This window comes from Coregonus lavaretus (genome assembly GCF_964263955.1).
Source record: "Coregonus lavaretus genome assembly, contig: HAP1_SCAFFOLD_1362, whole genome shotgun sequence".
In the NCBI taxonomy this organism is placed as follows: Eukaryota; Metazoa; Chordata; class Actinopteri; order Salmoniformes; family Salmonidae; genus Coregonus; species Coregonus lavaretus.
The window spans coordinates 43,050-69,655 of NW_028163696.1; the positions used below are offsets into that span (position 1 = coordinate 43,050).

Below are 26,606 nucleotides of genomic sequence, written 5' to 3' on the forward strand. Positions count from 1 at the left end.
TCTCTCCTTGAAGTTCTTGATGATCCGATAAATGGTTGATTTAGGTGCAATCTTACTAGCAGCAATATCCTTGCCTGTGAAGCCCTTTTTGTGCAAAGCAATGATGACGGCACGTGTTTCCTTGCAGGTAACCATGGTTAACAGAGGAAGAACAATGATTTCAAGCACCACCCTCCTTTTAAAGCTTCCAGTCTGTTATTATAACTCAATCAGCATGATAGAGTGATCTCCAGCCTTGTCCTCGTCAACACTCTCACCTGTGTTAACGAGATAATCACTGACATGATGTCAGCTGGTCCTTTTGTGGCAGGGCTGAAATGCAGTGGAGATGTTTTTTGGGGATTACGTTCATTTTCATGGCAAAGAGGGACTTTGCAATTAATTGCAATTCATCTGATCACTCTTCATAACATTCTGGAGTAAATGCAAATTGCCATCATCAAAACTGAGGCAGCAGACTTTATAAAAATTAGTATTTGTGTCATTCTCAAAACTTTTGACCACGACTGTACAATTTTAGCGATGAGAAAAATAGTTTTTTTAACTCATGTCTTGTACCTTTATATAGGGCTACTTCATACAGTACATTATTGAACACGTTTTGTTTCATTTCATTCACTATTACACCATTTGGACTCACAGAATAATATTTACAGTTCAACACTATTGAAAACAAACATACAATATCTTAACATAAGGGCCAGTTATAAACATTTAAGAAATGTTACTATATTGTACAAACCGTTATTTATAGTACAAACTGTTATTATAACTGTTACATCAAACGCTAAACTGGTGAATGCTCCCTCTAATGAATATGTACCGTATACTGCATCATAGAAGAAACAGCCATAAAACATTAAAATAAAAAATATATTTTTCAATGTATTCAGATACTTTATAAAATGCTTTGTATTTGTTCGTAAGCCGAAGTGGGCCACAATGACTTTGCATAGATCATTGTTTGAAGAAGTAGGTGTCACCTTATGAATTGTATACAGCAGCATACAATAGAAGAAGAAAATATTGTATTGTTCAATAATATTGTCCATTATATTATGTGACCATTCAGTTCCAGAGGATACATATGGAATGGATGCATTTTGGCCAGGGCATCTCCCATGATGCCTTTCTCTGTTTGAATATTGGGGTGTATTCATTAGAGCAAGACCGTAGCAAATAGTTGCAAAACGTTTCACAACAGAAATCGTTTACTCCTAACAGAAACAATAGTTTCTATTGGACAAATTCAGGTAGGTCACTCCCCGTTTCAGTCTGTTTGCTTCTGTTGGGTTCCGTTTGGTTAGTTTGGTTCCTAGTGAATACACCCCTGTGTTGACTAGGTGTCCGGCGCATTCAGTAATTCTGGGTGGAAGTTGTCTGTAGGCACAAATCTAGGATCGGTTTACCCTCCCAAAAATCCTCATCTTAACCATTAGCAGGGAAGCACTAAACTGACCTTAGATCAGTGCCCAGGAGTCAACTGTATTCTATTCCCAGTTAGACGGCGGCTTCGCCCACACTTCCTGTGTGTGAATTCTGGTGTGTGACGGCAGCATGTTCCCATGGTGCGCTGGTGGTCATCTTGTGCCAACGCTGTTCAGGACAGACAGGGAACCAGCAATGAGGGATACTTTCAACTACAGTTTAAAGGTGATTTCTCATAATACTTTCAACCAGACCTGGGTTCAAATAGCCTTTGAAATCTTTAAAATATGTTGAGGGTTTCTTTCAGCCCACCTGGAATTCCAGTTGGGTAGTGTTTGCCCATCTTTTGGGACTATTCTATTGGTTTATTGTGCCAGGCAAGCTCAATCATGCACAAATGCCATTTGAACCCAGGTCTCCTTTTGACTACAGCATAAAGGTGATCTTTTCCATTATAATGGGGCTGTTATTTGATATTTGACGTTTCATAGCTAGAGCAATTTATTTATTCTTCTCATGTGTGAAAGAGGTGGAGTGAGGGGGAAAATGGAGAGAGAGGAAGAGGTGTATACAGAGATGAAGGTCGTGTTTGAGAGCATCAATTCTACTCAGTAGCTGATCACCAACTAAGCAGACTGTCTGATCTACAAATCATATTTAAAAGTTATTAAGGATCCAAGGTGATTTGTAGATCAGTCAGTCTACTTAGTCGGTGATCAGAGACTGAGAGTGAGTGAGTGAGCGGACAGAGAGAGAGAGAGAGAGAGAGTGAGGGGACAGAGAGAGAGAGAGACTGAGTAAGAGGACATAGAGAGTGAGGGGCAGAGAGAGAGAGAGTGTGAGGGGACACAGAGATGGGGGGGGGGCAGAGAGAGAGGGGGGGCAGAGATGGGGGGCATAGAGAGGGGGGGCAGAGAGAGAGGGGGGCAGAGAGAGAGAGAGAGAGAGGGGGGGGACAGAGAGAGAGAGTCATAGAGGGATATAAAAATAATAATAATAATAATAATAATTGGATCAGAGTGAGAAAGAGACAGAAGGAGAGAACAACTGAGAGAGGTAGAGATGTCTAGCCAGTCCCCAATCTCTCTCTCTACCCCTTCCCCTTAGCCCCAACCCTCGATATTTGCAGATCTGTATAGTGGAAGCAATATGGTGCAAGCATCTACCTATCCAGACATTACAGACATGCTAATATCGAGGGGTTAGGGCCAAAGGGGAATGATATGGAGCAATGTGGGATCTGCTGGTTGACTGTGTACCTGTTTGATGCCGCCCTTGGAGGTGCAGAACATGTAGATGACATAGCCCGGCACCAGAACCATGGATGACAGAGACATGACCCAGCCAATCCCCTGCCCCCATGCCGGGTACACGTACTTCCCCAAGGTCAGGGGGGTCATCTCAATGGCACTGAAGGTAAACACTCCCTGCACACACAGAAACATTTACCTCACATTAAAATAGGTGATGCTCCAGGCCGACTGCATCGCAGCCAGATCTCCCAACACCGGCCGGCGAGATAGGACAAGCCGATCTGGCCGGCTGGCCAGGATAAGTTTGGCCGGCTGGCCAGATAGGCCAAGTCAGTCAAATAGGACAAGTCAACCAGATAGGACAAGTCCGACGGCTGGCCAGATAAGACAAGCCGGCCAGATAGGACAAGAGGTTATCCTATCTGGCCAGTCAGATAGGACAAATTGGCCAGGTAAGACAAATCAGCCCGGATAAGTTTGGCCGGCCAGTCAGATAGGACAAGTCAGCCAGACAGGACAAGTCAGTCCGGACAGGTAGGACATGTTCGGCCAGCCGGCCAGATAGCATAAGTTCGGCCAGCCGGCCAGATAAGAGAAGTTCGGCCCTGTTAGTGAGCATTTCTCCTTTGCCAAGATAATCCATTAACCTGACAGGTGTGGCATATCAAGAAGCTGATTAAACAGCATGATCATTACACAGGTGCACCATGTGCTGGGGACAATAAAAGGCCACTCTAAATTGTGCAGTTTTGTCACACAACACAATGCCACAGATGTCTCAAGTTTTAAGGGAGCCTGCTATTGGCATGCTGGCTAAAGGAATGTCCATCAGAGCTGTTGCCAGATAATTGAATGGTAATTTCTCTACCAATGTCGTTTCAGAGAATTTGGCAATATGTCCAACCGGCCTCACAACCGCAGACCACGTGTATGGCGTCGTGAGCAGTTTGCTGATGTCAACGTTGTGAACAGAGTGCCCCATGGTGGCGGTGTGGTGATGGTATGGGCAGGCATAAGCTACGGGCAACGAACACAATTGCATTTTGTCTATGGCAATTTGAATGCACAGAGATACTGATATCCTGAGGCCCATTGTAGGGCAATTCATCAGCCGCCATCACCTCATGTTTCAGCATGATAATGCACAGCCCCATGTCGCAAGGATCTATTCACAATTCCTGGAAGCTGGAAAAAAATAAATACATAATGCACAATATAGGAAATCGGATGCCATTTGGGACGCAACCAGTGTTTCTGAGATGCAGGGTTTGGTATGATTTCCCTGGGGATTTAAACACATTGACAACCAATGAGAAGCCTGAATGGAAATGGCAGTTACCAGGCAGATTGCCGGAGTGAAGAACTTCCAGCAGAGTTTCCACCAGCCACAGGGCCGATAGCCGATCATCTCTTCAATGTCCCCATAGAACTTATCAGCTCCTAAGAGAGAGAGAGAGAGAGAGAAAGAGAGAGGAGAGAGTGCATTGAACAAACTACACAAGGTGACGATTTATAGATTATGTCAAGACATCCCAAAAGTTATCTGTAGGCTATATCCCAAGTGGGACTGTTGATGTGATTTCGAGTTAGCTCGGTAGTTAACCTTTGTTGTCTCGGTAGTTAACCTTTGTTGTCTCCGTGTGAGACTTGGATGAGCAATAACTTTTTAAAACTAAATTACGACAAAACTGAGATCATGCTCATGGGCTCTAACTCCCTCATCAAGAAACTGGGTCAATCCACAGGGTTAGTGGAAAATAATTAAGGAAAATATATTTGATAAAGATATGTATATCATGCATTATCATGCTGAAAAATATATTTTCCTTTATTATTTTCCACTAACCCTGTGGATTGACCCAGTTTCAACATATTCAAACTTCAACTGAGTCCTCACACACACCAGACCTTGGGGACCACATCACCCCCACCCTCATCAAACTCCACTGGCTCCTAGTTCAATACAGGATCATCTTTAAATTGCTCATGCTCACCTATAAAGGCACTCAATGGACTGGCGCCCACATACCTTACTGACCTCCTGCACCCTTACACTCCCACCCGGCTCCTCTGACACTGGCCTCATCACCATCTCTCACGCCAGACTCCGCTCCGGTCCATGGGAGACCCGGCTTTTAGCAGTGCAGCTCCCCAACTCTGGAACTCCCTCCCTTTCCATGTCAGAACCTCACAATCCATACACATATTCTAGTCCCACTAAAGACACACCTCTTCACACAGGCTTACCTGGATTCTCTGTTGTCTTAGCTTTTATCCTCTGTCTAGTTCACTTCCCTGGTCAGTCTGTCATCATGTTTAGTGTTCTCCATGGTCAGTCTGTCATCATGTTTAGTGTTCTCCCTGGTCAGTCTGTCATCATGTTTAGTGTTCTCCATGGTCAGTCTGTTCTTATGTTTAGTGTTCTCTCTGGTCAGTCTGTCATCATGTTTAGTGTTCTCCCTGGTCAGTCTGTCATCGTGTTTAGTGTTCTCCATGGTCAGTCTGTTCTTATGTTTAGTGTTCTCCCTGGTCAGTCTGTCATCTGGCAAGTGTCTTCACTGACATTTTTAACATGTCCCTGACTGAGTCTGTAATACCTACATGTTTCAAGCAGACCACCATAGTCCCTGTGCCCAAGAACACTAAGGTAACCTGCCTAAATGACTACTGACCCGTAGCACTCACGTCTGTAGCCATGAAGTGCTTTGAAAGGCTGGCTCACATCAACACCATTATCCCAGAAACCCTAGACCCACTCCAATTTGCATATCTCCCCAACAGATCCACAGATGATGCAATCTCTATTGCACTCTACACTGCCCTTTCCCACCTGGACAAGAGGAACACCTACGTGAGAATGCTATTCATTGACTACAGCTCAGCGTTCAACACCATAGTGCCATCAAAGCTTATCACTAAGCTAAGGACCCTGGGACTAAACACCTCCCTCTGCAACTGGATCCTGGACTTCCTGACGGGCCGCCCCCAGGTGGTAAAGGTAGGTAACAACACATCTGCCACACTGATCCTCAACACGGGGGCCCCTCAGGTGTGCGTGCTCAGTCCCCTCCTGTACTCCCTGTTCACCCATGACTGCATGGCCAGGCACGACTCCAACACCATCATTAAGTTTGCCGACGACACAACAGTGGTAGGCCTGATCACCGACAACGATGAGACAGCCTATAGGGAGGAGGTCAGAAACCTGGCCGTGTGGTGCCAGGATAACAACCTCTCCCTCAACGTGATCAAGACAGAGGAGATGATTGTGGACTACAGGAAAAAAAAGAGGACTGAGCACGCCCCCATTCTCATCGACGGGGCTGTAGTGGAACAGGTTGAAAGCTTCAAGTTCCTTAGTGTCCACATCACCAACAAACTATCATGGTCCAAACACACCAAGAGAGTCGTGAAGAGGGCACGACAAAGCCTTTCCACCTCAAAGATTTGGCATGGGTCCTCAGATCCTCAAAAGGATCTACAGCTGCACCATCGAGAGCATCCTGACTGGTTGCATCACCGCCTGGTATGGCAACTACTCGGGCTCCGACCGTAAGGCACTACAGAGGGTAGTGTGTACGGCCCAGTACATCACTGGGGCCAAGCTTTCTGCCATCCAGGACCTCTATACCAGGCGGTGTCTGTCATCATGTTTAGTGTACTTTTATATACTTACTTATTTTAATATGTGATTGTATTACTTTCTATCCTGCTGATCTTCTTGTAAAGATACTTTGGGGGTCGTGAAAAGCACTTAAAATAAAATGTATTATTATTATTAACTGTAGCAGTACAAATGGATAGTGTTTAAACGGGATGTATGCTTGTAGAAAATAAGAAAAGTGCCTACAACGATAGATCCTATATTCTCCTAATAGTATAGAAGCTGACTGTGTCCTACCATAGAACCAGGAAATGGAGACGGTTTCAAAGAAGACAAGGAAGAGGAGGCACATCCCGCTGGCAGAGTAGTAATCAAACAGCTTGAAGACGTACAGACCACCCTGGGGAAGCATCGCAGCCATAGAGGCTTGTTAAAAGGCTAAACACACACACACACACACACACAGGCACGCCCTCATACACACACAAATATACACACAAAGACGCATAAACACATTCACTCACACAAACGCTAACCCTAAACATACAGTACATCCACACACACAATCCACACACACATTCACACACACACACACACACACACACACACTGTGTTACCTGTGTGATGTTGGAGAAGCCGATGAGGAAGGAGATGAGACAGACGCCAAGGATGAAGACCTTCTTCCTCTTCCTCAGCACCATGGGGAACTCATCCATCAGAGCTGTGATGAAGCCCTCCACAGTACAGAACTACAGGCAGAGCACACAGGTTAACACACACACACACACACACACACACGTTGGTTCACTCAGGTCTTGCACCAGAGACCTCTAACAGGCTCGCTAGCTTCTGCAGGGTCACCTGGACACTCACTTTTTGTGCATTCCGTTGAAAATTGAAATATCAGTGGGAATTCTATGCAACATCTACTCGGTAGCAACAAGCCACTTGTCACATGTCCACCTGCCGTTCTGTTTTCTCTTTGTTCTACTGTAAGGAATTGTAATGTTGGCTTGTCTGTTGTCTGTCTGGTTCCCACTAACACCTCTCTTCCCTTGGTAGTTATCTGGGAGTCACTTGACTCTAGGTGGGATCCTCACCTGGCTGTCCAGCCCCAGCATCATCAGCATGGAGAAGAACAGGATGGCCCACAGGGAGGACATGGGCAGCTGAGTCACAGCCTGGGGGTAGGCCAAGAACGCCAAGCCTGGGCCTAGAGTTAGACACCACCCCAAACACAGTGAGCTAAGTCTGGGCCTAGAGTTACACACCACCCCAAACACAGTGAGCTAAGTCTGGGCCTAGAGTTAGACACCACCCCAAACACAGTGAGCTAAGTCTGGGCCTAGAGTTACACACCACCCCAAACACAGTGAGCTAAGTCTGGGCCTAGAGTTACACACCACCCCAAACACAGTGAGCTAAGTCTGGGCCTAGAGTTAGACACCACCCCAAACACAGTGAGCTAAGTCTGGGCCTAGAGTTACACATAACAGTACATCAGTGAGCCTCAGCCCACAGTGCATACTCACACTCAAATGGACACAGTAATGCACACCATAATAATTATTGTACCATATGAAATCTCTTCTGTTGAATAAAACGCTTATGTTTTGATGTTCCTGACAAAGTGATATAACTTCAGTCCTGTATTGTATCTTACATGTATCTAAGAAACCAATACTATACTTGGCTTCCTTTTTCAATTGATTAGTTGATTAGGAGCACTATGATCACTTTTCTCTTATGTCAGAAGAAGTGCTGCTGATTTTCATTCTTCCCCTCTGATCAGGGACTTATTCAGACACTCAGGCAAAAGGTGAGTGGAGTCTGTGGCCAATCAGTGGCATTAATCAATTAATTACTTTTACTGTATCAAGAAGAAGATACCCAGTGCTAGATTGACACTAAAGGAAACGTGTCAAACTCATTCCACAGAGGGCCGAGTGTCTGCAGGTTTTCGCTCCTCCCTTGTACTTGATTGATGAATTAAGGTCACTAATTTGTAAAGACCTCCCCTCACCTGGTTGTCTAGGTCTTAATTGAAAGGAAAAACCAAAAACCCGCAGACACTCGGCCCTCTGTGGAATAAGTTTGACACCCCTGCTGTAGAGTCTGAACATCCTTTATATTTTATTTTGACATTGTCCTTTCCAGCACTGTTCCAGCAACTATGTTGGATGAGTAATTAGACCAGGGCAGTACAGCTCGGGTTGACTCTATAGTGTTAATCAGGAACAGCTGACTCTGATGCCAATAGCAGTGAATGCTGCAGTAGGGTGAGTTAACTGTACTGTACCTGAGGCAGCTAGCTCCTGGACAGGCTTCTTGGTGATGTACGACATGAAGCCCACAATGGAGAAGATGACGAAGCCCGCAAACATGCTGGTGAAGGAGTTTATACAGCACACGATGAGGGAGTCCCTGACAGGAGAGAAAAACACAACCCATGTTTGGTATTGGTAAGGAGACAGGACACCATAATGGAACACCACGGAAGACAATAACAAGAAAAGGACAGAACAAATGAAAGCGAGAGGAACGATGGAGTGTAACCCAGAAGTATAGAATCAAAGCAAATAGAATGGTTCCATCATCTAGGTTTTTAACATGTAACAGAAGTCGTTTGATGAGCCTTACCTGAAGATGTGCGTTAGCTCCCTGAGAAAATGCACAGGCTTTAGCTCAGAGGGCTAACAGTCTTGATGCACACATGACAAGAGACCCAGGTTTGAAACCAGTGGGTCACTAACAGGGGCATAAGGCATAAAGGAGAGGCTGTGGGGGTTTCTTACCTGTACACATCGTTGTTGAAGGAGTTGTAACTTCCCAAGGCAATGAGCGAACCCAGACCCAGTCCATAGGAGAAGAAGATCTGAGTGGCAGCGTCCAGCCACACCTGGGAGAGTAGTCAGACAAAAACACACACACACACTCACAAAGACATACCGAAATACACACACACACACAAAGACATACCGAAACACACACACACTCACAAAGACATACCGAAATACACACACACACACATTTTTCAAGGACAGTTTTCACATTTCAAGACATTAAACATTTCTTATTTTTCCTGTTGACATTTGAGTGTGTGCCTAGACACATGGTCTGTGAGTGTGTGACTCTTAGGGGCTACCGTACCTCAGACTTGAGGAGTTTGTTGAAGTCGGGGGTGATGTAGAAGAGGATGCCCTCCTTGGCCCCAGGGAGAGTGACCCCACGGAAAAACAGGATAAACAGCATGAAGTAAGGGTACGTGGCAGAGAAATAGACCACCTGAAGAACAGATAGGGTACAAAGAAATAGACCACCTGAAGAACAGATAGGGTACAGAGAAATAGACCACTTGAAGAACAGATAGGGTACAAAGAAATAGACCACCTGAAGAACAGATAGGGGACAAAGAAATAGACCACCTGAATAACAGATAGGGTACAGAGAAATAGACCACCTGAATAACAGATAGGGTACAGAGAAATAGACCACTTGAAGAACAGATAGGGTACAGAGAAATAGACCACCTGAATAACAGACAGGGTACAGAGAAATAGACCACCTGAATAACATAAAGGGTACAGAGAAATAGACCACCTGAATAACAGATAGGGTACAGAGAAATAGACCACCTGAATAACAGATAGGGTACAGAGAAATAGACCACCTGAATAACAGATAGGGTACAGAAAAATAGACCACCTGAAGAACAGACATGGTGCATTGGTGAGGAGTGAAAAGGTGGGTAGTTGACTAACTTAAAAAAACTAATTGAGGGTGAACTTCCAGCCTCAATGGTACATGAGCAGACTGAAACATTCACCATTAGGGACTGAAACATTTTAATTCCTGCTCACCTGCCTCACCTTCCTCTCCTGTGCTTTGCGCTTTGTCAAATAATGATTGTGTTTAATTGGTCAATTCCATCAAGGCCAGGGCCTTGGGGGAATAAATTTTCTGCTTTGTGCGGTTGACATTAAATTCCAATTACCCTCGGAGAAGAATATGTAGATGTGTTCTTTGCTCATACATTTATATTCTTAAAAAGTGAGCATTAATTTAACACCCCCCTAACTCAACAAAGTTGTTATTGCATTTGTTTGTTGCCAGGTTACAGTCATGGAAGGTAGCTGTGGCCTGCTGCATATATCAGGGTTGAACTATAGTATATGATGATGCTGAAATGGATTTAGCCATTCTATCAATTGTATTGTGGTTGATGTGTCTTCCAAATGAGGAGAATTTTTCATTAAATACCATGAGTGCCAGAGACAGAGAGAGAGATGGAAACAGAGTCACCCAGACATAAGGAGACAGAAAGAGAGACCGAGACTGTCACGGATGCCGCCGAGGCTGCTCCTCCTCCTTGCTCGGGCAGGCTTCGGCGTTCGTCGTCCCCGGAGTACTAGCTACTACCGCTTGATGTTTTCGATGTTTGTTTTGTCATGTCTAGTGGGTACACCTGTTGCGTATTCTGTATTGATTATGTCACGTATAAGTTCCCCTGTTTTATGTTTTGTCTTTGTATGTTATTGTCCGCGTGTCTTGGATGCCTTGTGTCGGTGTTATACTCATTGTGTCATTTTACGCATGTGGTGTTTTTCCCTCCAGTGTTGGAGACGTTTATTTTCGTGCGTATTTCGTGTTCTAGTAAAGTCGTCTTTACTTATCCTCTGTGTCCTGCGCCTGACTCCACCACCGCATACACATCAGCCTCTGACAGAGACAAAAGCATCAAGATGGAAAAAGAGACGGAAAGAGAGAGAGAAAGAGACATGAAAGAAAAGAGAGAAGGAAAAAATAACGAGAGTAGAAATAAGAGCAAGAGGTCTGACCTTCCCTGTCCACTCCACTCCTTTCCAGATAGAGAAGTAGACCAGGATCCAGGACAGGGCCAGAGTTCCAGCCAGGGGCCAGCGCACCTCACCAGGCTCCTCCAGACCACTGGACAGCTGGTGCATGTTCCGCCTGGACGGGACACACACACCGGTCAGTGCAGTCACACACACACTGGTCAGTGCAGTCACACACACACTGGTCAGTGCAGTCACACACACACCGGTCAGTGCAGTCACACACACACTGTTCAGTGCAGTCACACACACACCGGTCAGTGCAGTCACACACACACTGTTCAGTGCAGTCAAACACACACTGGTCAGTGCAGTCACACACACACTGGTCAGTGCAGTCACACACACACACCTGGGTCACACAGACACATGCATACATACTTTTGGACAGGTTATACACACATGAACACACACACACGCATACAGACAGACAGGCCACTCACACACAAACAAACAGTTATGCACACTCTCTGGTCACCCACACACACATTGTCAATACACACACACAAATGTAGTATACACACACACATTTTACATATTTTATCCCATGCTTTTCACACGACTCAGTGATAAATGATAGAAGTTTAACACTTGAAATGCCAGGCCTCGAGGGACCCCACTTCCAGCCAATGATGTGTCTTTTGGACGTCAACATTCTAACAGTCTAATAAATACATTTCATGTATGCTATCGGAAAAACAATCCTTTGGTTGTATTTATGAAAGTCTTTAGTATATTAATGTTTTTTTTCAAAGAACATAATAGCATTTTCATTAATTTATGATAATGTAGGCTAGATGTAAAAATGAAAAACCATTAGAAACACCACAATTAAAGTGTTAAAATAAAAATAAATGTTTTGACGTACTCCCAGAACTCAGTGACAGCACTGGTGAGGTTGGTGGTGTCTGTCAAACTGTAGTTGGAGAAACATTTCTCTGTGTTCCAGGGGTTATCACAACCCTCCCACGGCAAATCCTAGAGACAGATAGAGAGAGACAGAGATGGATGGAGAGAGAGAGAAGGAGATGGAGAGACAGAGGGTGAGAAAGAAAGGAGAGAGAGAGAGAAAGACCGACAGACAGACAGACAGACAGACAGACAGACGGATAGATAGACAGAGAGAGAAAGAGAGAGAGAGAGAGAGGGGGGGGGGGGGGGGGCGAGGGAGGGAGGGGGGGGAGGGAGGGAGGGAGGGGGGGAGGGAGGGGGGGAGGGAGGGACGGAAGGATTAGAACAACCAGGCATTAGCATTGTCCATTGCCTAAAGGAGAACATTGGAGAGCAGAGAGCTATTTAACTCATACAGTAGCGTAGTAATCAATGATGTATGGTAGTAACCTCATCCCCAGGCTCAGAGCTGGCTGTTAGAGGAGACTATTATGGTAGTAATCTAAAGCCCGGTTAGTTTTATGATGGAGTGAGCAACTTGTTTCCCCTATGTCCTGTCCTCTACTGCCTGTTAGATATTATTTGTATGTGCTGTTTGTTTGTCATAGGAACCATTCCACACAAGAAGCTCCCTCACAAGAAAATAGAGTCATTTGAATTTAATTGAAGTCAATGAGTGCAGAGTTTTCATTGTCATATAGAAACTAAAGGTCTTTCCACCTTGTATCTAATTGCTGCACTATTGCTGCAAACAATCCTTTGGTTATATTTATGAAGGTCTTAGGTAACATTAGTATATTAATGATTTTTTTTCAAAGAACATAATAGCGTTTTCATAAATTGTTGTTACTTTAGGCTACAAACCACTAAAAACACCATTCTCCCGTGGACAGACCATGTATCTGACCAAATTACGCAAGTTTGTAGTTCTGGGTTAACCGAGATTAAAGAACCCGTAATGGAGTCTCAGGTACTCTCTGTGCTTGGAACCATTTTATTTTCTTGTCTGCTCTCTCAGGTCATCATCATATATGTATTTCTACACCACTTCTGAGTGGAAAGCTCTTAGTGTCTCAGATTGTCTGCTTCATTTCAGTGATGTCTCTTTCTCTCTCTCTCTCTCTCTCTCTCTTCTCTCTCTCTCTCTCTCTCTCTCTCTCTCTCTCTCTCTCTCTCTCTCTCTCTCTCTCTCTCTCCTACTCTCTCTCTCTCTCTCTCTCTCTCTCTCTCTCTACCTCCACCTCCCTCTCTCTCTCTACCCCCTCTCCCTCTCTCTCTCGCTCTCTCTCTCTCGCTCTCTCTCTCTCTCTCTCTCTCTCTCTCTCTCTCTCTCTCTCTCTCTCTCTACCTCCACCTCCCTCTCTCTCTCTACCCCCTCTCCCTCTCTCTCTCGCTCTCTCTCTCTCGCTCTCTCTCTGTCTCTCTCTCTCTCTCCCCTCACACTCCTGACCCATCTCTTTGTGCTCCTGTCTGGTGTGAGGAGACTGGTGATGGAGAGCGTCTGTACAGATATAATAACTCTGTCTCAGGTCTTTGTGTAGAAACAAAATGAACAGCCACAGTGAACCACAGGAATCAGAACACTATTAAGTGAACTACTCAGAAACTCTATTGACTAAGTCTGACTAAGGCCTGCGTATTTCTTAGAGCATTTGTTAGTTATAGCCTATAACGTATTCAACCCACACTTATTTCTGGTCAGGTCACATAGTTATAATAATATAATAATATAATATGCCATTTAGCAGACGCTTTTATCCAAAGCGACTTACAGTCATGTGTGCATACATTTTTACGTATGGGTGGTCCCGGGGATCGAACCCACTATCTTGGCGTTACAAGCGCCATGCTCTACCAATTGAGCTACAGAGGACCACAGTAAGTTAAGCTATGAAGTCACAGCAAAGAATATACTCCTGCTTATTCCATAGCCTGGTTCCAGATTTGTTTGTGCTTTCTGCTGAGTCAGCAACAGAGCACAAATAGATCTGGAACCAGGCTATGACCATAGGAGTCAATGACCGTGGAAGTTGGCAAGACAGCACAAAGATTTGGGACAGATATTTTACTGCATTGTTGAGGAGAGTTAGCAAGCAAGAATTTCACTGTACCGTGTGCACGTGACCAATAAATGTTGATTTGATTTGACTGGGCTACTGCTTTCTAGTGTGGTGATGTCACCTACCGCTCTGAAGGAGTTGAAGAGGTAGCAGAGGGCCCAGGCGATGATGATAATGTAGTGTGATTAGTGTGGTGATGTCACATACCGCTCTGAAGGAGTTGAAGAGATAGCAGAGGGCCCATGCGATGATGATAATGTAGTGTGATTAGTGTGGTGATGTCACCTACCGCTCTGAAGGAGTTGAAGAGATAGCAGAGGGCCCATGCGATGATGATAATGTAGTGTGATTAGTGTGGTGATGTCACCTACCGCTCTGAAGGAGTTGAAGAGATAGCAGAGGGCCCATGCGATGATGATAATGTAGTGTGATTAGTGTGGTGATGTCACCTACTGCTCTGAAGGAGTTGAAGGGATAGCAGAGGGCCCATGCGATGATGATAATGTAGTGTGATTAGTGTGGTGATGTCACCTACCGCTCTGAAGGAGTTGAAGTGATAGCAGAGGGCCCAGGCGATGATGATAATGTAGTGTGATTAGTGTGGTGATGTCACCTACCGCTCTGAAGGAGTTGAAGAGATAGCAGAGGGCCCATGCGATGATGATAATGTAGTGTGATTAGTGTGGTGATGTCACCTACCGCTCTGAAGGAGTTGAAGAGATAGCAGAGGGCCCATGCGATGATGATAATGTAGTGTGATTAGTGTGGTGATGTCACCTACTGCTCTGAAGGAGTTGAAGAGATAGTAGAGGGCCCAGGCGATGATGATAATGTAGTGTGATTAGTGTGGTGATGTCACCTACCGCTCTGAAGGAGTTGAAGAGATAGTAGAGGGCCCAGGCGATGATGATAATGTAGTGTGATTAGTGTGGTGATGTCACCTACCGCTCTGAAGGAGTTGAAGAGATAGCAGAGGGCCCATGCGATGATGATAATGTAGTGTGATTAGTGTGGTGATGTCACCTACCGCTCTGAAGGAGTTGAAGAGATAGCAGAGGGCCCATGCGATGATGATAATGTAGTGTGATTAGTGTGGTGATGTCACCTACTGCTCTGAAGGAGTTGAAGAGATAGCAGAGGGCCCATGCGATGATGATAATGTTGTGTGATTAGTGTGGTGATGTCAGCTACCGCTCTGAAGGAGTTGAAGAGATAGTAGAGGGCCCAGGCGATGATGATAATGTAGTGTGATTAGTGTGGTGATGTCACCTACCGCTCTGAAGGAGTTGAAGAGATAGCAGAGGGCCCATGCGATGATGATAATGTAGTGTGATTAGTGTGGTGATGTCACCTACCGCTCTGAAGGAGTTGAAGAGATAGCAGAGGGCCCATGCGATGATGATAATGTAGTGTGATTAGTGTGGTGATGTCACCTACTGCTCTGAAGGAGTTGAAGAGATAGCAGAGGCCCATGCGATGATGATAATGCAGTGTGATTAGTGTGGTGATGTCACCTACCGCTCTGAAGGAGTTGAAGAGATAGTAGAGGGCCCAGGCGATGATGATAATGTAGTAGATGTTGAGCCAGAAGGAGAGCACCACTGAGGCCAGACCAACCCCTATAGGGGGAGAGAGAGAAAGAGGTCAGTATTAACAAACAAATAGTTAACTAACTATGAACTGCTATAGTTAACTATTATTTGTCTTTGGGATATGTGTATATCTATTCTGTTATAATTTTTTATGAACTACAATGAGCTTGACTCCTTAATGATTTTGAATGTGTTGCATTTGTATGTACAGTTGAAGTCGGACGTTTACATACACTTAGGTTGGAGTCATTAAAACTTGTTTTTCGACCACTCCACAAATTTCTTGCTAACAAACTATAGTTTTGGCAAGTCGGTTAGGACATCTACTTTGTGCATGACACAAGTAATTTTTCCAACAATTGTTTACAGACAGATTAATTCACTGTATCACAATTCCAGTGGGTCAGAAGTTTACATACGCTAAGTTGACTGTGCCTTTAAACAGCTTGGAAAATTCCAGAAAATTATGTCATGGTTTTAGAAGCTTCTGATAGGCTAATTGACATCATTTGAGTCAATTGGAGGTGTACCTGTGGATGTATTTCAAGGCCTACCTTCAAACTCAGTGCCTCTTTGCTTGACATCATGGGGAAATCAAAAGAAATCAGCCAAGACCTCAGAAAACATTTTTTAGACCTCCACAAGTCTGGCTCATCCTTGGGAGCAATTTCCAAACGCCTGAAGGTACCACGTTCATCTGTACAAACAATAGTACGAAAGTATAACCACCATTGGACCACACAGCCATCATACCGCTCAGGAAGGAGACGCGTTCTGTCTCCTAGAGATGAACATACTTTGGTGCGAAAAGTGCAAATCAATCCCAGAACAACAGCAAAGGACCTTGTGAAGATGCTGGAGGAAACAGGTACAAAAGTATCTATATCCACAGTAAAACAAGTCCTATATCGACAAAACCTGAAAGGCCGCTCAGCAAGGAAGAAGCCACTGCTCCAAAACTGCCATAAAAAAGCCAGACTACGGTTTGCAACTGCACATGGGGACAAAGATCGTACTTTTTGGAGAAATGTCCTCTGGTCTGATGAAACAAAAATAGAACTGTTTGGCCATAATGACCATTGTTATGTTTGGAGGAAAAAGGGGGCACTTGCAAGCCGAAGAACACCATCCCAACCGTGAAGCACGGGGTGGCAGCATCATGATGTGGGGGTGCTTTGCTGCAGGAGGGACTGGTGCACTTCACAAAATAGATGGCATCATAAGAAAGGAAAATGATATGGATATATTGAAGCAACATCTCAAGACATCAGTCAGGAAGTTAAAGCTTGGTCGCAAATGAGTCTTCCAAATGGACAATGACCCCAAGCATGCTTCCAAAGTTGTGGCAAAATGGCTTAAGGACAACAAAGTCAAGGTATTGGAGTGGCCATCACAAAGCCCTGGCTACCCGAAACGTTTGACCCAAGTTAAACAATTTAAAGGCAATGCTACCAAATACTAATTGAGTGTATGTAAACTTCTGACCCACTGGGAATGTGATGAAAGAAATAAAAGCTGAAATAAATCATTCTCTCTACTATTATTCTGACATTTCACATTCTTAAAATAAAGTGGTGATCCTAACTGCCCTAAAACAGGGAATTTTTACTAGGATTAAATGTCAGGAATTGTGAAAAACTGAGTTTAAATGTATTTGGCTAAGGTGTATGTAAACTTCCGACTTCAACTTTATATGCATTCTTTAATTGTCTAATTAATGTAATCAAACCATCAACCACAATCAATCACTTACCTAGACTATCCGTCAATATGTGGGTGGATTTTCAACATACAGTGGGGAGAACAAGTATTTGATACACTGCCGATTTTGCAGGTTTTCCTACTTACAAAGCATGTAGAGGTCTGTAATTTTTATCATAGGTATACTTCAACTGTGAGAGACGGAATCCAAAACAAAAATCCAGAAAATCACATTGTATGATTTTTAAGTAATTAATTTGCATTTTATTGCATGACATAAGTATTTGATCACCTACCAACCAGTAAGAATTCCGGCTCTCACAGGCCTGTTAGTTTTTCTTTAAGAAGCCCTCCTGTTCTCCACTCATTACCTGTATTAACTGCACCTGTTTGAACTCATTACCTGTATAAAAGACACCTGTCCACACACTCAATCAAACAGACTCCAACCTCTCCACAATGGCCAAGACCAGAGAGCTGTGTAAGGACATCAGGGATAAAATTGTAGACCTGCACAAGGCTGGGATGGGCTACAGGACAATAGGCAAGCAGCTTGGTGAGAAGGCAACAACTGTTGGCGCAATTATTAGAAAATGGAAGAAGTTCAAGATGACGGTCAATCACCCTCGGTCTGGGGCTCCATGCAAGATCTCACCTCGTGGGGCATCAATGATCATGAGGAAGGTGAGGGATCAGCCCAGAACTACACGGCAGGACCTGGTCAATGACCTGAAGAGAGCTGGGACCACAGTTTGAAAGAAAACTATTAGTAACACACTACGCCATCATGGATTAAAATCCTGCAGCGCACGCAAGGTCCCCCTGCTCAAGCCAGCGCATGTCCAGGCCCGTCTGAAGTTTGCCAATGACCATCTGTATGATCCAGAGGATGAATGGGAGAAGGTCATGTGGTCTGATGAGACAAAAATATAGCTTTTTGGTCTGAACTCCACTCGCCGTGTTTGGAGGAAGAAGAAGGATGAGTACAACCCCAAGAACACCATCCCAACCGTGAAGCATGGAGGTGGAAACATCATTCTTTGGGGATGCTTTTCTGCAAAGGGGACAGGACGACTGCACCGTATTGAGGGGAGGATGGATGGGGCCATGTATCGCGAGATCTTGGCCAACAACCTCCTTCCCTCAGTAAGAGCATTGAAGATGGGTCATGGCTGGGTCTTCCAGCATGACAACGACCCGAAACACACAGCCAGGGCAACTAAGGAGTGGCTCCGTAAGAAGCATCTCAAGGTCCTGGAGTGGCCTAGCCAGTCTCCAGACCTGAACCCAATAGAAAATCTTTGGAGGAGCTGAAATCAATCAATTTTTTCAATCAATTTTATTTTATATAGCCCTTCTTACATCAGCTAATATCTCGAAGTGCTGTACAGAAACCCAGCCTAAAACCCCAAACAGCTAGTAATGCAGGTGTAGAAGCACGGTGGCTAGGAAAAACTCCCTAGAAAGGCCAAAACCTAGGAAGAAACCTAGAGAGGAACCAGGCTATGAGGGGTGGCCAGTCCTCTTCTGGCTGTGCCGGGTGGAGATTATAACAGAACCATGCCAAGATGTTCAAAAATGTTCATAAGTGACAAGCATGGTCAAATAATAATCAGGAATAAATCTCAGTTGGCTTTTCATAGCCGATCATTAAGAGTTGAAAACAGCAGGTCTGGGACAGGTAGGGGTTCCATAACCGCAGGCAGAACAGTTGAAACTGGAATAGCAGCAAGGCCAGGCGGACTGGGGACAGCAAGGAGTCACCACGGCCGGTAGTCCCGACGTATGGTCCTAGGGCTCAGGTCTCTCAGTTGGCTTTTCATAGCCGATCATTAAGAGTTGAAAACAGCAGGTCTGGGACAGGTAGGGGTTTCGTAACCGCAGGCAGAACAGTTGAAACTGGAATAGCAGCAAGGCCAGGCGGACTGGGGACAGCAAGGTGTCAGCATGCCCGGTAGTCCTGACGTATGGTCCTAGGGCTCAGGTTCTCAGAGAGAAAGAGAGAACGAGAGAATTAGAGAGAGCATACTTAAATTCACACAGGACACTGGATAAGACAGGAGAAGTACTCCAGGTATAACCAACTAACCCCAGCCCCCCGACACATAAACTACTGCAGCATAAATACTGGAGGCTGAGACAGGAGCGGTCCGGAGACACTGTGGCCCCATCCGAAGAAACCCCCGGACAGGGCCAAACAGGAAGGATATAACCCCACCCACTCTGCCAAAGCACAGCCCCCGCACCACCAGAGGGAAATCCTCAACCACCAACTTACAATCCTGAGACAAGGCCGAGTATAGCCCACAGAAGTCTCCACCACAGCACAAACCAAGGGGGGGCGCCAACCCAGACAGGAAGATCACGTCAGTAACTCAACCCACTCAAGTGACGCACCCCTCCTAGGGACGGCATGAAAGAGCACCAGCAAGCCAGTGACTCAGCCCCTGTAACAGGGTTAGAGGCAGAGAACCCCAGTGGAGAGAGGGGAACCGGCCTGGCAGAGACAGCAAGGGCTGTTCGTTGCTCCAGAGCCTTTCCGTTCACCTTCACACTCCTGGGCCAGACTACACTCAATCATATGACCTACTGAAGAGATAAGTCTTCAGTAAAGACTTAAAGGTTGAGACCGAGTCTGCGTCTCTCACATGGGTAGGCAGACTGTTCCATAAAAATGGAGATCTATAGGAGAAAGCCCTGCCTCCCGCTGTTTGCTTAGAAATTCTAGGGACAATTAGGAGGCCTGCGTCTTGTGACCGTAGCGTACGTATTGGTATGTACGGCAGGACCAACTCGGAAAGATAGGTAGGAGCAAGCCCATGTAGCGCTTTATAGGTTAACAGTAAAACCTTGAAATCAGCCCTTGCCTTAACAGGAAGCCAGTGTAGGGAAGCTAGCACTGGAGTAATATGATCAAATTTCTTGGTTCTAGTCAGGATTCTAGCAGCCGTATTTAGCACTAACTGAAGTTTATTTAGTGCTTTATCCGGGTAGCCGGAAAGTAGAGCATTGCAGTAGTCTAACCTAGAAGTAACAAATGCATGGATTAATTTTTCTGCATCATTTTTGGACAGAACATTTCTGATTTTTGCAATGTTACGTAGATGGAAAAAAGCTGTCCTTGAAACAGTCTTGATATGTTCGTCAAAAGAGAGATCAGGGTCAAGAGTAACGCCGAGGTCCTTCACAGTTTTATTTGAGACGACTTTACAACCATCAAGATGAATTGTCAGATTTAACAGAAGATCTCTTTGTTTCTTGGGACCTAGAACAAGCATCTCTGTTTTGTCCGAGTTTAAAAGTAGAAAGTTTTCAGCCATCCATTTCCTTATGTCTGAAACACAGGCTTCTAGCGAGGGCAATTTTGGGGCTTCACCATGTTTCATTGAAATGTACAGCTGTGTGTCATCCGCATAGCAGTGAAAGTTAACATTATGTTTTCGAATAACATCCCCAAGAGGTAAAATATATAGTGAAAACAATAGTGGTCCTAAAACGGAACCTTGAGGAACACCGAAATGTAGAGTTGATTTGTCGGAGGACAGACCATTCACAGAGACAAACTGATATCTTTCCGACAGGTAAGATCTAAACCAGGCCAGAACTTGTCCGTGTAGACCAATTTGGGTTTCCAGTCTCTCCAAAAGAATGTGGTGATCGATGGTGTCAAAGGCAGCACTAAGGTCTAGTAGCACGAGGACAGATGCAGAGCCTCGGTCTGACGCCATTAAAAGGTCATTTACCACCTTCACAAGTGCAGTCTCAGTGCTATGATGGGGTCTAAAACCAGACTGAAGCATTTCGTATACATTGTTTGTCTTCAGAAAGGCAGTGAGTTGCTGCGCAACAGCTTTTTCTAAAATTTTTGAGAGGAATGGAAGATTCGATATAGGCCGATAGTTTTTTATATTTTCCGGTTCAAGGTTTGGCTTTTTCAAGAGAGGCTTTATCACTGCCACTTTTAGTGAGTTTGGTACACATCCGGTGGATAGAGAGCTGTTTATTATGTTCAACATAGGAGGGCCAAGCACAGGAAGCAGCTCCTTCAGCAGTTTAGTAGGAATAGGATCCAGTATGCAGCTTGAAGGTTTAGAGGCCATGATTATTTTCATCATTGTGTCAAGAGATATAGTACTAAAACACTTAAGTGTCTCTCCCGATCCCAGGCCCTCGCAGAGCTGTGCAGATCCAGGACAGCTAAGCCCTGGAGGAATACGCAGATTCAAAGAGGAGTCCGTAATTTGCTTTCTAATGGTCATGATCTTTTCCTCAAAGAAGTTCATGAATTTATTACTGCTGAAGTGAAAGCCATCCTCTCTTGGGGAATGCTGCTTTTTAGTTAGCTTTGCAACAGTATCAAAAAGAAATTTTGGATTGTTCTTATTTTCCTCGATTAAGTTGGAAAAGTAGGATGATCGAGCAGCAGTGAGGGCTCTTCGGTACTGCACGGTACTGTCTTTCCAAGCTAGTCGGAAGACTTCCAGTTTGGTGTGGCGCCATTTCCGTTCCAATTTCCTGGAAGCTTGCTTCAAAGCTCGGGTATTTTCTGTATACCAGGGAGCTAGTTTCTTATGACAAATGTTTTTCGTTTTTAGGGGTGCAACTGCATCTAGGGTATTGCGCAAGGTTAAATTGAGTTCCTCAGTTAAGTGGTTAACTGATTTTTGTCCTCTGACGTCCTTGGGTAGGCAGAAGGAGTCTGGAAGGGCATCAAGGAATTTTTGTGTTGTCTGAGAATTTATAGCACGACTTTTGATGCTCCTTGGTTGGGGTCTGAGCAGATTATTTGTTGCGATTGCAAACGTAATAAAATGGTGGTCCGATAGTCCAGGATTTTGTGGAAAAACATTAAGATCTACAACATTTATTCCATGGGACAAAACTAGGTCCAGAGTATGACTGTGGCAGTGAGTAGGTCCAGAGACATGTTGGACAAAACCCACTGAGTCGATGATGGCTCCGAAAGACTTTTGGAGTGGGTCTGTGGACTTCTCCATGTGAATATTAAAATCACCAAAAATTAGAATATGATCTGCTATGACTACAAGGTCTGATAGGAATTCAGGAAACTCAGAGAGGAACGCTGTATATGGCCCAGGAGGCCTGTAAACAGTAGCTATAAAAAGTGATTGAGTAGGCTGCATAGATTTCATGACTAGAAGCTCAAAAGACGAAAACGCCATTTTTTTTTTTGTAAATTGAAATTTGCTATCGTAAATGTTAGCAACACCTCCGCCTTTGCGGGATGCACGGGGAATATGGTCACTAGTGTAACCAGGAGGTGAGGCCTCATTTAACACAGCAAATTCATCAGGCTTAAGCCATGTTTCAGTCAGGCCAATCACATCAAGATTATGATCAGTGATTAGTTCATTGACTATGACTGCCTTTGAAGTGAGGGATCTAACATTAAGTAACCCTATTTTGAGATGTGAGGTATCACGATCTCTTTCAATAATGGCAGGAATGGAGGAGGTCTTTATCCTAATAAGATTGCTAAGGTGAACACCGCCATGTTTAGTTTTGCCCAACCTAGGTCGAGGCACAGACACAGTCTCAATGGGTATGGCTGAGCTGACTACACTGACTGTGCTATTGGCAGACTCCACTAAGCTGGCAGGTTGGCTAACAGCCTGCTGCCTGGCCTGCACCCTATTTCACTGTGGGGCTAGAGGAGTTAGAGCCCTATCTATGTTGGTAGATAAGATGAGAGCACCCCTCCAGCTAGGATGGAGTCCGTCCCTCATCAGCAGGTCAGGCTTGGTCCTGTTTGTGGGTGAGTCCCAGAAAGAGGGCCAATTATCTACAAATTCTATCTTTTGGGAGGGGCAGAAAACAGTTTTCAACCAGCGATTGAGTGCTGAGACTCTGCTGTAGAGCTCGTCACTCCCCCTAACTGGGAGGGGGCCAGAGACAATTACTCGATGCCGACACATCTTTCTAGCTGATTTACACGCTGAAGCTATGTTGCACTTGGTGACCTCTGACTGTTTCATCCTAACATCGTTGGTGCCGACGTGGATAACAATATCTCTATACTCTCTACACTCGCCAGTTTTAGCTTTAGCCAGCACCATCTTTAGATTAGCCTTAACGTCGGTAGCCCTGCCCCCTGGTAAACAGTGTATGATCGCTGGGTGATTCGTTTTAAGTCTAATACTGCGGGTAATGGAGTCGCCAATGACTAGGGTTTTCAATTTGTCAGAGCTAATGGTGAAAGTCCGTATTGCCCAGCGATAGCCCCGAAACCTGAAGGATCTGGAGAAGGTCTGTATGGAGGAGTGGGCCAAAATCCCTGCTGCAGTGTGTGCAAACCTGGTCAAGACCTACAGGAAACATATGATCTCTGTAATTGCAAACAAAGGTTTCTGTACCAAATATTAAGTTCTCCTTTTCTGATGTATCAAATACTTATGTCATGCAATAAAATGCAAATTAATTACTTAAAAATCATACAATGTGATTTTCTGGATTTTTTTTTTAGATTCCATCTCTCACAGTTGAAGTGTACCTATGATAAAAATTGCAGACCTCTACATGCTTTGTAAGTAGGAAAACCTGCAAAATCGGCAGTGTATCAAATACTTGTTCTGCCCACTGTATCTCACCTTTCATCATAGGCATTAGTTTGGTCCACACCCCCAACCCCCCAACCGAGGTGAATTGGCCCAGTGAAGTCTCCAACAGGAACAGAGGTATGCCAGCAAACACCAGGGTGAGGAAGTACGGGATCAGGAAAGCCCCTGTCACATGACCAGGGCACAGTGTGACACAACAGAAAGTGTGTTTCACATTTACACCAAATATATCCTCTTTCATTTGTGTTTACACTTTTACTTACAGACTGCATCCCCATTCTCCATCATTCTCTCAAAGTGTGCAATCACTATCATGGATTTTAAAAGCATTAAAGGATTGGTGGAAGCACTGTCTGGAGCCACAGGAGGCTGCTGAGGGGAGGACGGCTCATAATAATGGCCAGGAAGGATGATGCATTTGAATCCGTTCTCCTCCAGCTATTACCACGAGCCCGTCCTCCCCAATTAAGGTGCCACCAACCTCCTGTTCTGGAGACAGTTTTTACCACAGGAGGTTGGTGGCACCTTAATTGGGGAGGACGGGCTCGTGGTAATGGCTGGAGCGGAATTAATGGAATGGTATCAAATACATCAAACACATGGTTTCCATGTGTTTGATGCCATTCCATTTGCTCCGTTCCGGCCTTTTTTATTAGCCGTCCTCCCCTTAGCAGCCTCCTGTGGTTTTTACCATGGGGCGTGTGCAAGTGCACACTTTGAGAGAAGGTTGGAGGATTGAGACTCAGATGTGGTTAAGACATTAAATGGCCAGTATTCAATCAGTTTTAGATAGTGTATTTATGGATAGGTGATTTCAGAAGTGTGTGATTTGTACAGCAGCTTCATCACATGTGATTAACAAACTAGCAGTCCCATCCCACTGAGGACAGAAGTCAATTCAGCGTCTATTCCACGTTGGCTCAACGTTATTTCATTGAAATGATGTGGAAACAACGCTGATTCAATCAGTGTCTGCCCAGTGGGATGACATGACCCGTTCAGTTTTGATGGTAAACTTGGCTGACAAATCATCCAGTGCACACAACCAAACTCACAATTTCTATATCAAGTGTCAACTCCCTGCACAGGGACACGCTGCTGTGCAAAACAAGCATACTCCTGCAAGGGCTATATGGATATCCATATTGAATTGAATTCAAAACACTTAATTGATCTCCAAAGGAGAAGTTGGATGTAGGACACAGACAGTAACATATGCATATGCTTACATATAGACCTGAGCCCTGATGGATGGTGGAACTAGTCAAATATATGACGTCTACAGAAACCAATAGAATGAACTATGCATGAAAACAAGGGGACTGTGCAATACAACACATTATCAACATATTACATCAGTGTTTCTCAAACTCGGTCCTCTGGACCCCAAGAAAGGTGGTATTCGTTACACTTTAAGGATATTTTACCTTGAAAAACACTGTCACATTTTTTAGTTTCTGTGAACACTAACACTGTTGATGTTATGTATCTAGTCCTCATGAAAAATATATTTGTAATTATTTGCTCACTTACACAGAAAGTGACCTCAATAGTCCATAAATATGATGCAGCTTACTAGCACAGTGTACATTGTGATGAAATATAGATGTTTGCTAATGTCAATTTCATTATTAACAATATGCTAATCAATAATAAATCAAGGTTGGTCATTAAATAATCATCATGGTACATTCCATGCAGTTGTTTTAATTACATGTTTAGATTTTCTCTCACTCAGGTTGCATAAAACAAAATAAGATGGATAGCCAAGTGTATTAATTGAAAGCTTCCTTTTTTGCAATGTCTGTTCATTTTCTATGTCATATTACACATCCTACAAGTTCCATGTACAGTAATGTAAAAACTGTCTATGGAACATTATATCTAATTCAGTAAGGCCTGTGACCTTAACAGCAGAGCAGAGCTTGGGACCAGGCCTACAAAACCAGGTCAGTGCCATACAGCACTGCTATCTCCTTATGTTGGAAAATGTGAAGCTAGGCAGCCATCTTGGTGCAGTTTTGGCATTCAACTGAACTGGTTAGTTCATCAAGTCCACATGAATTAATGAGCCCTTATTATAATATCAGGGGTTCTCAACCACTGGGACTCTAGAAAAATCCAGGGCCCCATAATTCACATTAAAGCAAATGTGGACTCTGGACACCCACAATATTAAATAGCATGTTTCTTAAAAACAATTTTTGGGCACAATGTGTTAGTTCATCAAACAGTGCTCAATATGTTGTGCTTTATACTGATGATATTTTGAAATTTGTAGTTTCAAGGGGTGCCAGACATTTCAAGGGGTGCTTCTTCAGGCACCCTTGAAATCTCACTATTTCAAAGCCTGTAACAATGATTTTTCCCAGACGCCAAAATGGCCTACCTCCCCTCACTGTTTATTTTACCTCCTCCATTCTTGCCGCACAGGTAAGGGAACCGCCAGACATTCCCCAGGCCGATGGCATAGCCCACGCATGACAACAGGAAGTCAAACTTGCCCTTCCAAGAGCCCCTGTCAGGGAGTACTTCCTCCTTCTCCTCGCCATCTGTGGGCGTCTCCATGACCTCGAATGGGACTGCCTGTTTGACCTCTGTCGGGGAGTTGAGGTCCACGGTGCTCTTACCAGTCTTCCCCAT

General features: G+C 44.5%; 1 protein-coding gene across 1 annotated transcript; it reads right to left on the minus strand.

Annotated features, from left to right (window-relative positions):
- Positions 1 to 1,500: 1,500 nt before the first annotated feature.
- Positions 1,501 to 26,606, minus strand: LOC311117859 (sodium- and chloride-dependent GABA transporter 1-like; the record flags this gene model as incomplete). Its single annotated transcript, XM_084192764.1, has 14 exons — positions 1,501 to 1,596; positions 2,688 to 2,855; positions 4,021 to 4,121; positions 6,583 to 6,685; positions 6,903 to 7,034; positions 7,386 to 7,498; positions 8,585 to 8,709; positions 9,081 to 9,184; positions 9,436 to 9,570; positions 11,124 to 11,256; positions 12,010 to 12,119; positions 15,611 to 15,711; positions 23,994 to 24,128; positions 26,375 to 26,606. 14 exons carry the CDS (start codon positions 26,604 to 26,606, stop codon positions 1,501 to 1,503), a joined length of 1,788 nt encoding a protein of 595 aa, XP_084048890.1.